Below are 16232 nucleotides of genomic sequence, written 5' to 3' on the forward strand. Positions count from 1 at the left end.
GCTCCAAGGAGATTATGTTGAAAAATAAAAAAAAAATTTACCCAAAAAAAATTGTTTTTATACTTCATTCTAAGGACTTATTGAACTACCCTCGTACCTTGAATTTTGTTTCTGGGAATCGCTCAACACTCTGAAGCTATATTAATAATGCTTAGCCTGGATAATTTTCTGTGTTCTAGATATTTTTTGCAGCAATCAATTGCTGGCATCCAGGATCAGAGTGCAGATCTCAGTACAATAAAATTCAGAGCTACCCAGTTTTAATGCTCTATCCTTCGAGGCATTCAGGAGTTCAGTATAAAGGTATTCGAACTGCTCCTTACATGATGCAATTTCTCGATGCAGTTATGAGTCCCATTGTTAGGATAACAAATAATCAACAGTTAGTGAATCTTCTTCTTGAAAATGATGTAAGTAGGTAATAATTCACCAAAATTGAATAGCATACAAGTGGGCAATTCAAAATAAAAATTAACCTATTTTGCAGGCTGTAGTCGTAGGTTTTTTCAACTTTACTGGAGTTGCCAAAAGTCCAGGGTACAAAGAATTTTATCAAGCTGCTATTCGCTCACTTGAGCGGGATCCAAATCGTGAAATAATTTATGCTGCAGTTACGGACCCAAAAACTGCCGAATCTAATTATGGAGTTGTTACATTTCCACATGCAAGACTGTTTCTCTGGAATGAATCTTTGGTACATATTTTTTTTTTTATATTTCATCAAAAACTTGTGAGATGCAACAAATCTGTCGAGCGCATTTTTTTAAAGTTCTGAGACACTTCAAGAGCTTTTATTTTGAAGTATTTTAGGGAATTTAAAAAGATTCCAAGGAGTTATTAATTAATTTAATTAATTTTAAGGGATTTCAAAGCGTTTAAAATATTTTAGGATAAAGATTTTTCTCGAATTTCGGGACATATTTGTTACGATTTTACAGGAGCTTTACGGTTTTATGATATTTTACAAGATTTTACAGGATTTTATGAAATGTGCCAAGGATATTAATGATTTTGTGGGATTTTAAAGTTCTCAATGTATTTTAATTCCCTTTTCCAGGATTTTAAAAAATATCGTCATAGAATTTCAAGGGATTCTATCATATTTTTGTAGATTTGAAAAAATTTACTCACGAAAAGTGAGTTTTTTTGTATGGATTGAAAGGATTTGACATGTTTTAGGGAATCTTAAAAAATTCTGAGAAATTTTCAATAGATTTTAATCATTTGAACAGATTTTTAAGATTTTAGGGTTTTTTTTTAAAACTTCTAGAACATTTTAAGAGATTTTTATTTGAAATATTTGAGGAAATATATTAAAAATTCCGACAAATTTTTAATAGATTTCAATAATTTGAATGGATTTTAAAGATTTTACATTTTTTTAAACTTCTAGGGCATTTCAAGAGATTTAAATTGGAAATATTTTAGGGAATTTAAAAAGATTCCAAGGAGTTATTAATTAATTTAATTAATTTTAAGGGATTTCAAAGCGTTTAAAATATTTTAGGATAAAGATTTTTCTCGAATTTCGGGACATATTTGTTACGATTTTACAGGAGCTTTACGGTTTCATGATATTTTACAAGATTTTACAGGATTTTATGAAATGTGCCAAGGATATTAATGATTTTGTGGGATTTTAAAGCTCTCAATGTATTTTAATTCCCTTTTCCAGGATTTTAGAAAATATCGTCATAGAATTTCAAGGGATTCTATCGTATTTTTGTAGATTTGAAAAAATTTACTCACGAAAAGTGAGTTTTTTTGTAGGGATTGAAAGGATTTGACATGTTTTAGGGAATCTTAAAAAATTCTGAGAAATTTGCAATAGATTTTAATCATTTGAACAGATTTTTAAGATTTTAGGGTTTTTTTTAAAACTTCTAGAACATTTTAAGAGATTTTTATTTGAAATATTTGAGGAAATATATTAAAAATTTCGACAAATTTTTAATAGATTTGAATAATTTGAATGGATTTTTAAGATTTTACATTTATTTAAACTTCTAGGGCATTTCAAGAGATTTAAATTGGAAATATTTTAGGGAATTTAAAAAGATTCCAAGGAGTTATTAATTAATTTCATTAATTTTAAGGGATTTCAAAGCGTTTAAAATATTTTAGGATAAAGATTTTTCTCGAATTTCGGGACATATTTGTTACGATTTTACAGGAGCTTTACGGTTTTATGATATTTTACAAGATTTCACTGGATTTTATGAGATTTACCGAGAATATTAATGATTTTAAGGGATTTTAAAGCTCTCAATGTATTTTAATTCCTTTTCCAGGATTTTAGAAAATATCGTCATAGAATTTCAAGGGATTCTATCATATTTTTGTAGATTTGAAAAAATTTACTCACGAAAAATGAGTTTTTTTGTAGGGATTGAAAGGATTTGAAATGTTTTAGGGAATCTTAAAAAATTCTGAGAAATTTTCAATAAATTTCAATCATTTGAACGGATTTTTGAGATTTTACATTTTTTTAAACTTCTAGGGCATTTTAAGAGATTTTTATTTGAAATATTTTAGGAGATTTTAAAAGATTCCAAGGAATTATTAATTAATTTCATTAATTTTAAGGGATTTCAAAGCTTTGAAAATACCTTAGGATAAAGAATTTTCTAGAATTTCGGAACATTTGTAATCATAGTGGCCGGCGGACCGGAAAACTGGTAATTTTACGAATTTTCGGAAGAAAAATCTGCCTAAGTTCGATTTAAATAGTTTTTTAAATAATTAAAGTGCAGTAAATATAAATAAATAAATTATTTTAAAAATGGATCTGTAACTGTTTCAATCTGAAAGTCTTCATAAATGACATTAATATATCATTTATTAAGATAATTTTATTTTTAAATACAAATTTTCATGATTTATCAATAAAATATTTTTAATTCAGAGTCTCAGGTCTTCCTTTATATTTAGAAATTTTTAACTGTTCATTTAAGATGAATAAATTGAAACCATACATTTAAAAGAAAACAATTTTAAACTGAATTGTTTTACATAGAAAGCTTTGAGTCTCTAGAATTTCGAAGAGCTTTTAAACTTTTAGCGTTAACATTTTAATTGTTGTATTTGAAAAGTGCTTAATTTGTAAGTGAAATTGTTAAATTTTGACGTATAAATAACAATTGAATACTTAAAATTTGTAATAAAATCTGAGTAATTTTAGGAGGTATTTAGAATTTTGTAAAGATTCAAAATTAATTAAAAAATTGAAATGGTTTCAAGTAATTTAAATGAAATGTTTTAAACTTTTCTTTCAGAACTTCTAAATATGTTTTAAAATTAATCGAATTTTTCCTACAATTCTTAGAAAATCCTACAAATTAAAAAAATAGTGCTTAAAATCTTCTAGGTTCTTCTTTGATAATTTTTGAAATCTCCTAAAATCTTCTTAAACTTTCTGTTACAATAATTTTTCAAAATGAAAAATCATTTTCAATTTTCCTAAGAATCTTAAGTCATTTTTTTTTAAACTTCTTTTGAAGTCTTTTATAATTCTTAAAAAAATTCTAAATTTTTTGTTTGAAATCTGCAAAAATCTACATTTTATTTTAAATTCGGCCGTAAGTATTTGAAATTGTTTCAAGTTCTAAATTTAATTCCAATCTTTTTAAAACTTATAAATATCTCTTCAAATTACTCTATTTTTTACAAATAATAAGTGTTCTATTGTTATTTATAAATTCAAATGCTAAGGATTTTTTTTTTAATTTGCTGGATTAAATTTAACTTCTAATTTAGAAACTGTTCAGTTGAAAAAAATTATTTTTCAATTTTTAATGTGTCTAGCTTAAAATTACTTGAAATAATATAATTTTGAAAATTTGTAAAGTTTATTGCTTGATTCTTTAATTTAGAGTATTGAAAATGTAAACGTGGATTTATATTTTTGGAACTTAATCTGAATCTTTGAACTCTATTAATTTATAAAAGTTCTAAAGTTTGCAGTTTATTTGAATTTCATATAACATTGTTTAATTAAAAAGTGTTAGCACCTTCCATGATTTTAAGAGTTTTTGAAGCTCTCTGAATGTATGTTAATTCCTTTTTCCAGGATTCTAGGAAATGTCATAGAATCGCACGGGATTTTATCATATTTTGGTGGCTTTTAAAGGTTTCAAAGATTAAAAATTAATTTTCGGAATTGAATTCTATCCAATTCTTTATAAATCAATTAAATTTGATAAGTTCAATTGATAAAATGATCAAAGAATTTAAAATATTTTAAGGTAACTTTTAAAATTCTTTGGCATTTTCTAAATCTTGTAAAAAATATCAAGGGATTTGAAAAGATTTAAAAAGATTTGAAATATTTTAGGACATCTTAAAAGATTTCCAAGGATCGCTTATTTGAATATTTTGAAGGAATTTTAAAAACTTTTGAATATTTTAGGGTATTTTAAAAAATTGCAAGGCATTTTCAAGAGAGTAAAATAATTTTAAGGGGTTTTAAACAAAATTTCCAATTCATTTGAATTGTTTTGTAGTCATTAGTTACATTGGGTTTAGAAATTAGTAGGGTTCCAAAGGTTTGAAGAGATTTTCATTTTTTTTTTTTTGCAATTCATTTGGAATTCGCCCTGAATTCCTATTAATTTATTCTGAATTCTTTTGAATTCTTATAAATTAACTCAATTCTACTCAATTCAATGAATTCCTTGATTGATTTTTTATAAAAAAAGTTTCTCAATATATTTTATTATTTATATTTTTTTCCAAATGACGTGGCCAACTTTGATTTCACAAATTCATCTAGCTGTACTTGGTAATCTCTAAATATCATTTTTTACACTAATTACGTAAAATCTTACAAACTTTTTAGGATATCGAAAATTCGATAGGACTGATTTAGGGCCTAAAATTTTGCGTAGTACGAAATTAAAAAGTGTGCCGTGGAAAATTAACTTTATTTTTTAATTAAAATGTCTATTTTTCAAACCTAATAATTTTAAATTATTAAAAATTAACTTTAATGTTTATTTAAACTATTATTCTTTAGTCTAATCCATCAAAATTTCTATTTACATATTTGTCGCAGGCTTCACAGTCTTTCCCCAATAAATTCCTTTCTTTTCCTCGTTTTTTTTTCGTTTCTCCACTTAAATGCGAACAGAATTTACAGAAACCAAAAAGAAAATCCAACTATTTTTGGTGGAAAATTTATTTTTAATTTTTTTTTAAGTCTATTATTATATTGCTAGTGGAAAATGAATCTGTTTTGTTCAAGTTTTTGTTGAACAATTCAACTATTTTCTCGAAAACTGAATAAATTACTTGCAAATTCAAATGTTTTATTGAAAAATTAACTTTTTGTGAAAACTTCATATTTTTGGATAAAAAATTTAACTGTTTTGTTGAAATTTCTGTTTTGTATGTAAAAAATCAACCGTTTGGTTAAGGATTCAACTATTTTGAGGAAATTCAACTTTTTTTTGAAAATGTAATTATTTGATTAAAAATTCAACTTTTTGGTTGAAAAATTAACTTTTTTCTGAACAATGCATATTTTTAGGATTTAAAATTCAACGGTTTTGTAGAAAATTCGTCTTTTTTGGATTAAATATTTAACAATTTGGTTGTAATTTTTGTTTTTTTTGAAAAAAATTTTTTGGTTTGAAAACTCAACTCTTTTGTTGAAAATTCGTTATTTTGGTTTTAAAGTTACTCACTTTTGTTTGAGATTTCTTTTTTTTGTTGTTAAAAATTGAGACTTTTTGTGCTTGAAGATTTAACAATTTGTCATTTTTTTCTTTCTTGACTGAAAAATCTTTTTTTTTTTTAAATTGATCTTTTTTGGCAGAGATTTTTTGTTGTTGTTAAAAATATAATTGTTTAGTTGAGGATTAACCTATTCCAATGAAAATTTTATTGTTTTGTTAAAAATTAAGTTTTTTTGAAAATCAACTTTCTTGTTGAAATTTTATACTAGAGGTAGACAGTTCTCCTTCTTGGCTTGAAATTTCAATATTTTGGTAGAAAATTTAACTTTTTGTAGAAAATTAAAATTTGGGATTAAAAATGTATGTATTTGATTGAAAATTAACTTTTTGATGAAAAATCCTCCCATTGGCTTGAAATATCCACAGTTTGATAGAAAATTCAACAGTTTGTTTAAAAATTGAATTTTTTGGTGAAAAATTCAACTGTGTGGTTAAAAAGTCAACTTTTTTGTGAAAAAAAATCATATATTCGCGTTTAAAATTCAATTTTTGTATAGAAAATTCGTAGTTTTTGCTTGAAGATTTAACAATTTGTTTGCCATTTTTTTCTCTGTTGACTGAAAAATCCATTTTTAAAGAAAATTCATCTCTTTTGGTAAAAATTGTTATTGTTGTTTAAAATGTAACTGTTTAAGGATTAAACTATTTTCGTAAAAAATAAACTATTTTGTATAAATTATCGCTTTTATTGAAAAATAACTTTCTTGTTGAAATTTTTATATTTGAAGTAGAAAATTCATCCTCTTGACTCGAAATTTCAACTGTTTGGTAGTAAATTAAACTTTTTGTAGAAAATTCGTATTTTTGGGTTGAAAATTAATTTTTTTTTATGAAAAATCGTCTCGATGTCTTGAAATTTCGACAGTTTTTTTTTTACACTTTGGTTGACAAATTAACTTGTTTATGAAACTTTTATATCTTCGGTTGGAATATTTTTGTCGAAAATTCATTTCTTTTGTTAAAAAATCATTTTTTTGTTGTTGAAATTTAACTTTTTTGTTGGAAATTCATAGTTTTGTAGGATGTCTACTAACCGGGAAACAGCCGGGAACTGAAATAAAACCTTTTTATAGCCTTATATGTTATTTCCGGCTATTAAATCAAGATTGGTTGACAATTCTTTTTGTGAACTTTATTTTAAAAACATAAGCTATATATGTAAATATTTTGAGTATTGCTGAACTATGTTATTCTCGCTGGAAATATGAATTTTCTACAGTAAAGTTGAATGCTCAACCCACAAATTTGTATTTTTAACAAAAAAGTTAATTTTCACGAAAAAAAGATTAACCTTAACTATAGAGTTGCATTTTTAATTAAAAAAGATGACAATTCTGCAGAAAGAGATAAATTTAAAAAATGTATTGTCAACAATATAGTTGATTTTTCAATAAAAAGAAATTTATTAGTCAAGAAAGGAAATTTTTTTAATCAAATTGATAAAATTTCAAGTATATAAATATTTGAAATAATATAATTTTGAACCACATGGTAAATTTTTAAAGTAAAGAAAATGAATTCTCAACTAAAAATTTAAGAGTAGACTTTTCCACGGATAGGAATAAATTTCCAACGAAAAATATTTGGAAATTGTTATTGGGTTCCTTTAATTCAGTTCACATTTAAGTGGAAAAATGAGAAAAAGGGCAAAATATGTGAAGCCTGGGATATATAAATAGTAATTTTGATAGGCTGCATAATATCATTTTAAATAAACATTGAAATTAATTTTTCATACTTGCAAAATATTGTTAAGCGATTTTTACACTATTTAAAAATTTTTTTTTTGAATTTTTCAATTTTATTTACCGTGAAAAATATTTGCTAATCGGAAAATAGTCGGCAAATACTCGAGAATTTTATCTCTTATTAAAATGGCCACCATGTGAATGCATGATTATTCCAAATAAGAATTTTTGGTACCTTTTTTTGTTCTTGTCGATGATTTGCTCTTGATAATTCCCAATAATTCGAAATATGTATTATTTATTATATAGAGTTGGCCTGAAAGTCAAATATGGACAACTGATGCTTTAACAAACTGGGCTGGAAAAGAAATGCATCGAGTAACTCTCTGGTTACAACCTCCGGGTAGTAAATCTCTTACATTTGCACCCTACCTTTGGGATGGTCCAGCACTTTTTCTCTTTACACCAAGAAATCCTTTGCATTCAGAAAATTACAACTACAATCTCGTAAGTATTTTTTCGACAATTTGGAAAAATCTTATTGTAGAAATAAATAATGTTAAAATACAGAAAAAAGTCATGCAAAAAAATGGAGAGACTACGAATTATTTATTTATTTAGTTAATGTAGGATTTTTAATTATTACAAGGAATTTCTACAAATTTAATAAGATTTTTCACAAGATTTAAGGGATTTGACAAAACCTACAAATATTTTAGGGGATTTTTATGATTTTAAGCTTTCTCTCAAAAAATTCCAAAGAATTTCATGAGATTTAAAAAATTTCACTATTGATTTCCAAGACTTTTGTAGAATTTTCAAAGTTTTTAAACTCAATTCAAAAGATTTTTTTTAGCAAATTTTGAGAAATAAATTAAATACAATTTCAAGGAATTCTTAGAGAATCCCCAAGGATTTATAGGGATTTGAACGGGTTTTTTTAGAGAACTTTTATGAATAAGTTTAATTTTATTTATATTTCATATAATTTCTACTTATTTTAATTGATTTTTATGATTATATGCATATTGAATTTTTTAAACAGATTTTAAAGAATTTCAAGAGATTAAAAAAAATTTAATAAATATCAAAACATGTTGTAGAATTTCAAATGATTCCGAGAGATTTCGAATAATAAAATATTTCAAAAATTTCGCGGTTTCTTAACATATCCGAAGAAATTTCAAGAGATTGCGAATATTTAAAAAAATTGTACAATTTATAAAGATTGTAACTTCGATTTTAAGGGATTTCTAGAAACTTTCCGAAAATAAATTAAATAACATGATTTGGAAATTTTTTTGTAGAGAACTTTAATGAATAAGTTTTATTTAAATTATATATTTTTTTATATTATGTATACTACGATTTCAAAAGATTACAATGGATTTTAATTTATTTTAAAAGATTTCAAATCATTTCAAAAGATTTCATAAAATTTCTAGAGAATTTGAGGGAAAAAAATCAAATTTATTTGAAGTGATTTCTATAGATTTCAGCATTTTTAGGGGATATGAATGAGTACGAGCTATTTTCAAAATATGTTAAGCTCGATTTTAAAGGATTTCTAGAGAACTTTCGGAAGTAAATGAAGTATTTTATGGGATTTTAATAAATTTCCAGATAACTATAGGGAATACAATAAATTTTATTTCAAAAGATATGAAGTAATTAAAAAACTTTTATTGGATTTTAAACATTTTTAAGTTACTATAAAAGATTCCAAAGAATTTCAACAGAATTTGAAAAGTGGGTTTATAGAGAACTTTAGGGAACCAATTTAATTTATTTTATTTTCAAACGGTTTTAAATTATTCTTACAGATTTATAACTATTTAAAAGATTTCGAAGATTTTAAAAGGGTTTTAGAAATTTCAGGGGATTTTTATGGCTTTTATCACATTTCAAAGATTTAAATAGATTTAAAAAAATTTCTAAATACATCAAGGAATTCCAATTAAATTTGAAGCCATTTTTAAATTATAAAGGGAATCTACGAATTTTTTCTGTGTAAATTTCATTTGTGCAGATTTGCTTTTTTGTGTACTTCCATGTTTCTTTATATTATAGGGAATTTTGCAATTTTTCATGAAATCTTTTTATTTCTAAATTAATCTGTTTAGTTTAACATTGTTTTCAACTTTAGATTTGACTATTAAATTTTTGGTTGAAAATTCATCTTTTTTAGTTCAAAATTCAATCTTTCTTTGTAGAAATTAATCTTCTTGGTTTAAAGTTGAACTATTCTAGTTAAAGATTCAAATTTTTTCTTCAGAATACATCTATTCCAGTTGAAGATTCATAATTTTAACGACAATTTATCAGTTTGATTGAAAACTAATTTTTTACCTGAAAATTTAACTGTTTCATTTTTGGTTGAAAAATGACCTTCTTTATTTCAAAATTCAACTATTTCGTTGAAAAATCAACTATTTTATTAGAAATTAATATATTTTATTGAAAAATCGTATTTTTTGAGAAAATTAATCTTTTTATTTGAAAATTAATCCTCTTTTTTTTAAATTTCTTCTTTATGATGGAAAATTCAGGTATATCTGTTAAATATTCATTATTTTAGTTAAAAATTCATCATGTTCATTGAAAATTCACATAGTTTAAAGAAAATTCGTCTTTATTTTGTAGGAATTAAAATTCTTTGTTTAAAGTTGAACTATTCCAGTTAAAGACTCATAATTTTATTTAAAATTCATCAGTTTGGTTGAAAACTAATTTTTTAACTGAAAATTGACCTTGTTTACTTAAAAATTCAGCTATTTCGTCGAAAAATCGACTTTTTTTAGTTGAAAATTTGACTATTTTATTAAAAATTAATAAATTTTGTTGAAAAATCATCTTTTTTGAAGAAAATTAATCTTTTTACTTGAAAATTAATCCTCTTTTTTTTAATTCTACTTTTTGTTAGCAATTGCAGGTATTTAAGTTAAATATTCATTATTTTAGTTAAAAATTCATCTGTTCCAGTTAAAAATGATCATGTTTATTGAAAATTCACCTATTTTTTTGAGAATTCATATATTTTGAAGAAAATTCGTCTTTTTTTTGTGTAGAAATTAATCTTTTGGTTTTGAAGTTGAATTATTCCAGTTAAAGTTCCAAATTTTTTCTTTAGATTACATCCATTCCAGTTGAAGATTCATAATTCTATTTAAAATTCATCAGTTTGGTTGAAAACTAATTTTTTAATTGAAAATTTAACTGTTCCATTTATGGTTGAAAAGTGACCTTCTTTAGTTCCAAATTCAACTATTTCGTTAAAAAATCGACTTTTTTTAGTTGAAAATTCAAATATTTTATTAAAAATTTATATATTTTGTTGAAAAATCGTATTTTTTGAAAAAAATTAATCTTTTTATTTGAAAATTCTTCTTTTCTGGTGAAAATTCAAGTATTTCATTGAAATATTAATTATTTTAGTTCAAAATTCAACTATTTTGTTGAAAAATCAACCATTTTATTAAAAATTAATATATTTGGTTGAAAAATCGTCTTTTTTCAAAGAAAATTAATCTTTTTGTATTAAAATACAGGTATTTCAGTTAAATATTAATCATTTTAGTTGAAAATTTATGTATTTAGTTGAAAAATCGTCTTTGTGGTAGAAAATTTATCTTTTTGGCTGAAAGTTGAACTATTTAATTTAAAGATTCATCTATCTTGTTGAAAGTTCAAGATTTTTAATAGAAAAGTTAAGAATATGAAGCGGTTAAAATTGAATTTAATACAGTCTTAATAAACATTTTTGGTCTAAAATTTGTCTTTTTTAGTTGAAAATTCACGTATTTCGTTGAAAAATCTTATTTTTTTGTAGCTTAATTAGATTCATTATAATTAATCTTCTTGCTTAAACATTTATTTTTTGTTTTAACATTCAAATATTCCAGTTAAATCTTCATGATTTTACTTGAAAATTTATTTGCTTTTTCTCGAAAATAAAACTACTCGCTTTTAAGTTTCACTCTTTTGTTAAAAATTAATTTTTTTTGTTTAAAATTCATCAATTCCAGTTGAAGATTCACAATTTTAATTGAAAATTTATCACTTAAGTTGAAAATGTTTTTTTTTGTGTGGAAAAATAATTTTTTAAAGTGAAAACTTAATTATTTGTTTGAAAATTGATCGTTTTTAGCGGAAAATTAAACTATTTCGTATGTTTCTTGCCGAATAATCGTCTTTTTTAGTAGAAAAGTAATCTTCTTGTTTGAAAATTAATTTTGTTGGTTAATAATAAAACTGCGTGGTTAAAAGTAAACTCTCTTCTTAGAAAGTCATCTATTTAGTTGAAAATGCATCACTTTGGTTGATAATTTTCTTTGTTTTGTTAGAAAAATCATTTTTTTAACTAAAAGTTTATTCTATTTTTGGTTGAAAACAGGCATTTTTTTTCAAAATTCAACTAATTGGTGGAAAATTAATATTTTCTTAGTAGAAACTGCATGTATATGGTTGAAAATTAATGTTTTTGTTGAATCTGGAAAATTGGAATTGTCAGGAAATGTTTATATATCTGGAAATCGATTTTTTTAAACTGATAATTAAAATATTCTGTTTTTGGTTGGAAATTATCTTTTCTGAATGAAGATTGAATTATTTATTATTATTTATTTGCCTTGATGAACATCTGTGTTTTGTTTTTTGGTTGAAAATTAATATTTTAGAGAAAATTTAATTATTATAGTTGCAACTTTAACTATTTTGTTCATTTTTAAATAATACTTGGTTGAAAAATTATCCTTTTTCGTTGAAATTTCTGACTTTTTTGGTATAAATTAATTTTCTAGGTTAAAAGTTAATCTTTTTATGTTGAAATTTAATGATTCTAGTTTAAGACTCATAATTTTAGTTAAAAATTCACATTTTCGGTTTCAAATTTAACTATTCTAGTTAAAGGTTCATAATTTTAATTAAAAATTTATCAAGTTTTTGGAAGATGTAACTTTTTTTTTAAATTAGTTTTGTTTTTGTTGCAAATTATTTTTTGTCTAGCGAAAAATTCAACTATTGCATTAAAAATTACATTCTTTCAGTTGAAAATTCATCTCGTTGGTTAAACATTAATTTTTTACTCAAAATTTTTTGATTTAAAATTTTATGTATTTTCTTGAAAATTTGTTTTCTTTATTAGAAGTTAATTTCCTTCGTTAAAAATTTACCTCTTCGGTTAAAAAAATAACTATTACAGTTAAATATTGACAATTTAAATTGAAAATTCATCCTTTTTGTTAAAAATTTAACTATTCCGTGTTAAGTTGAAACTTGATCTTTTTTAGTTTTAAACTTAACTGTTTGTTTGAAAATTTGTCTTTTTTTCGTTGATGATTCAAATATTTCGTTTAAAATTCACGTATTTTGTTGGAAAATCATGTTTATGGTAGAAAATTTATCTTTTTAGTTGAAAATTCAAGTATTCCAGTTAAATATTTATCTTTTTGGTTGAAAATAATACTACTTGGTTGAAAGTTAAATTAAATTTGCTTTTAAAATATATCTGTTTTTTTTTTGTGATAAAATTAATTTTTTAACTGTTCCATTTTTTGTTAAAACTGATTTTTTTTTTTACTTTAACTGTTTAATTGAGAATTAATGTTTTTTTTTTTTAAATCGTCTTTTTGTTAGAGAACTAAACTTTTAGGTGAAAAATTCGACTATTTGGTTAGAAATTCTTCTTTTTGAAAATCCAAATTTTTACTTGCAAAGTTGTGAATTTTAAGCATTTTAAATTGAATTCAATATAGTTCCCACATTAATTTTACCAAAATATGCACTGAATTTTATGCAAGAGTTGATGAAATAAAAGTTTGTTTCAACCATTATGCAAATTCATGGACTTTAGAGACAAATTCAAGAAATGGTGAATTATTTTTTTAGTATTATTTAATTATTTAATGAATAGAGCGTACTAAAATATTTAAGAATATCTTATAATATTAATTGAATTCCTAGAAATTGAAAAAAGTAATAATTTTAAAATGGTTCAATTTAAAATGGTAAAATAAGATCGTAGAATCTGGAATTTTTTGTTCCGGATTTGTGTAGACACCCTGAATATATCTATTTTTTAAATCAAGAAATTGTATCAATATGTTGTTTTTTCTTTATAGTTAAAGGAATTAGCATTGCAGTATTACAACTGTGCAGATAATTACCCAGCGATTGAATTGGTGAAAGGTTTGAGGGAAAAACGTCTGAGGGCAATAATGAATCGTCAAAATAAAATTAAGTACTGCACTCGGCTTTTGAGTGATGGAAAAATTCGAAATAGGATTCTCGTCAGTGTTGAGCAATGGATCAATGACACTTGTTGCGCCAAAATTGTAATGAACAAGTGCGTACGCTGCAAGAGAAAAATTACCGTTGAAGAAGCGAATGAGTCCGTTTGTAAAATTCCTTTGAAAGAGTTTAATCAAGTCTGTCTGGAGAAGGATGTCTTTAGTCTGCCGTCCAAACTGAAGCATCAAACTGATTACGAATCTTGCTGTGATTACGGAAAAGATTCACAAAACAGGGATCAGGAATTCCACAGGTAGAGTTTTAAGAATCAGGGTGGTCGTTGGACCTGGAAAACTGGGAAAATAATTGGGATTTAATTTTTTTTCTTAATTGGAAGAGGCATTTTATTTATTTTAAGATTTTTATAGAGTTGGGCCGGACGAAATTTTTGATATTTATCTATTTTTTTCTGAATTGGAAGAGACAAATTTTCTTTTCAATGGTTTTATTCAGTTGAAGCGGGGAAATTTTTATTTTCAATCTTTTCTCTGAAATGGAAGAGGGTGATTTTTTAGTTCATGACATTTTTATTGAAATTTTATTTAAGATTTTTATTGAGTTTAAAGAGGGAAATTTTTATTTTTAATTTTTTTTCTGAATTGGAAGAGGGTGATTTTTATTTTCAACATTTTTATTGAGTTGGAAGGAATGGAAAATTTGGTTTTATATTTTCTTTAAATGGGAAAAATGAAATTTGGTTATTTTCAGATATTTATTGAGTAGAAGCAGACAATTCTTTATTTGTAATCTTTTCTCTGTATAGGAGGAGAGTAATTTTTTATTTTTAACCTTTTTTTTGAGTTGGAAGGGTGAAAATAGGAAGGAAATTTTGGTCATCAATTTTTTTTTTAATTGGAAGAGAATTTTAAAAAATGGTTGCATTTTTGCTTTGCATTTTTTTCATAAACATCATTTAATTTTCAAGTTTAATTTTTAAATTTAATTCAATTGTTCAAAAATAAATAATATTTTTTTTTACTTGGATGGGTGGAAATGTTGGTTTTGAATTTTATCTGAATTTGAAGATGGAAATTTGTTACTTTGTAGATTTTTATAGAATTAGAGGAAACGAAATTTTGGTTATTTATTTTGTTTCTGAATTGGAAGAGACAATGTTTTCTTTTTAAACATTTTTATTGAGTTGAAGCTGGGAAATTTTCTCTGAATTGTAAAGCGATATTTCTTTTATTTTTAACATTTTAACTGAGTTGAAAAAGGATGAAATTTTAGATTTTTTTCTGAATTGAAAAAAGGAAATTATTTATTTTTATCATTTTTATTGAGTAGGAATGGAGGAAATTTTAGTTTTTAAATTTTTGCTCAATTGGAAGAGAATTTAAAAAATTTGAAGCATTTTTACTTTAATTTTTCTTTACAAAAATCATTAAATTTTTTCATTCAATTCAATTCTTCAAAAGTAAATAATATTTATTTTTCTTCTTTAATTTTCTCTGAATTTGGAAGAGGGTAATTTTATTTTATTTTATTTTTTTTTTTTAGTTGGAAAGGAGAAAATATTGGTTTTGAATTTTATCTGAATTTGAAGATGGAAAATTTGTTCTTTTTAGTTTTTTATAGACTTAGAGAAAATGAAATGTTGGTTATTTATTCTGTTTCTGAATTGAAAGAGACAGTGTTTTCTCTTAAAAAATTTTTGTTGAGTTGCATCTGGAAACTTTTCAATTAATTGTAAGATGGTAATTTAAATAAAATTATTGAGCTGGAAGAGAGAAAATATTCTTTTTTAATTTTTTTTTTTTTTTCAATTGGAAGAGTGGCACTTTTTCGTTTTTAAGATTATTATCGAGTTAGAAGAGTCAACATTATTGTTTTTTTTCTGGATTGGAAATGGAAATTTTCTTCTCTTTAACATTTTTACTGAGTTGAAAGAGATGAAATTTTGTTTTCAAATTTATCTGAATGGAAGAGGCTAATTTTTTATTTTTGACATTTTTTTTTATTTGGAAGTGAGGAAATTAAAAAATATATATATTTATATTTGAAGACATTTTCTTATTTTTCCAATTTAATAGTGTTGATCGGAAAGAAATCTAGGTTATTTATTTGTTTTACTATCGGTACTGAAAGAGAAAATTGTTCTTTTTAACATTTTTATTGAGTGAATCAGTGCAATTTTTATTTTAAAAATTTTCTCTGAATTGAAAGAGGGTAATTTATTTTTTTGAACACTTTTTTTTTGAGTTGGAAGGGAGGAAATATTGGTTCATTTTTTTTTTAATTGGAAGCGACATTTTTTTATTTAAAAAATTTCTTTTAGAGTTGAAAGGGACGAAATATTTTTCATTTCTTGTTTTCCTTAATTGGAAGAGTGAAATTTGTACTATTTAACATTTTTATTGAGTTGGAAAAGAGGAAATTTTTGTCAATTTTTTTATGAATTTGAAAAATCATAATTTTGTTTTAAACTTTTTTTATCAAGTTAGGAGGGGCTAAATTTGTTTATTTTTTTCTGAATTGAGAGAGGATGTTTTATTTTTCAAATTTTTATTGGTTTGGAAGT

The 16232-nt window shown here is 23.8% G+C and overlaps 1 protein-coding gene across 1 annotated transcript in view; it reads left to right on the forward strand.

Annotated features, from left to right (window-relative positions):
* Nucleotides 1-16232, forward strand: part of LOC117170754 (thioredoxin domain-containing protein 11) — a 57746-nt gene that overhangs the window by 10686 nt on the left and 30828 nt on the right. The window contains exons 3-6 of the mRNA XM_033357788.1: nt 180-410; nt 488-694; nt 7733-7930; nt 13543-13964. Of these exons, the coding sequence (XP_033213679.1) occupies nt 180-410; nt 488-694; nt 7733-7930; nt 13543-13964 (1058 nt within the window). The remainder of the gene's footprint in view (nt 1-179; nt 411-487; nt 695-7732; nt 7931-13542; nt 13965-16232) is intronic.

The sequence above is a fragment of the Belonocnema kinseyi genome, chromosome 4, assembly GCF_010883055.1.
Source record: "Belonocnema kinseyi isolate 2016_QV_RU_SX_M_011 chromosome 4, B_treatae_v1, whole genome shotgun sequence".
In the NCBI taxonomy this organism is placed as follows: Eukaryota; Metazoa; Arthropoda; class Insecta; order Hymenoptera; family Cynipidae; genus Belonocnema; species Belonocnema kinseyi.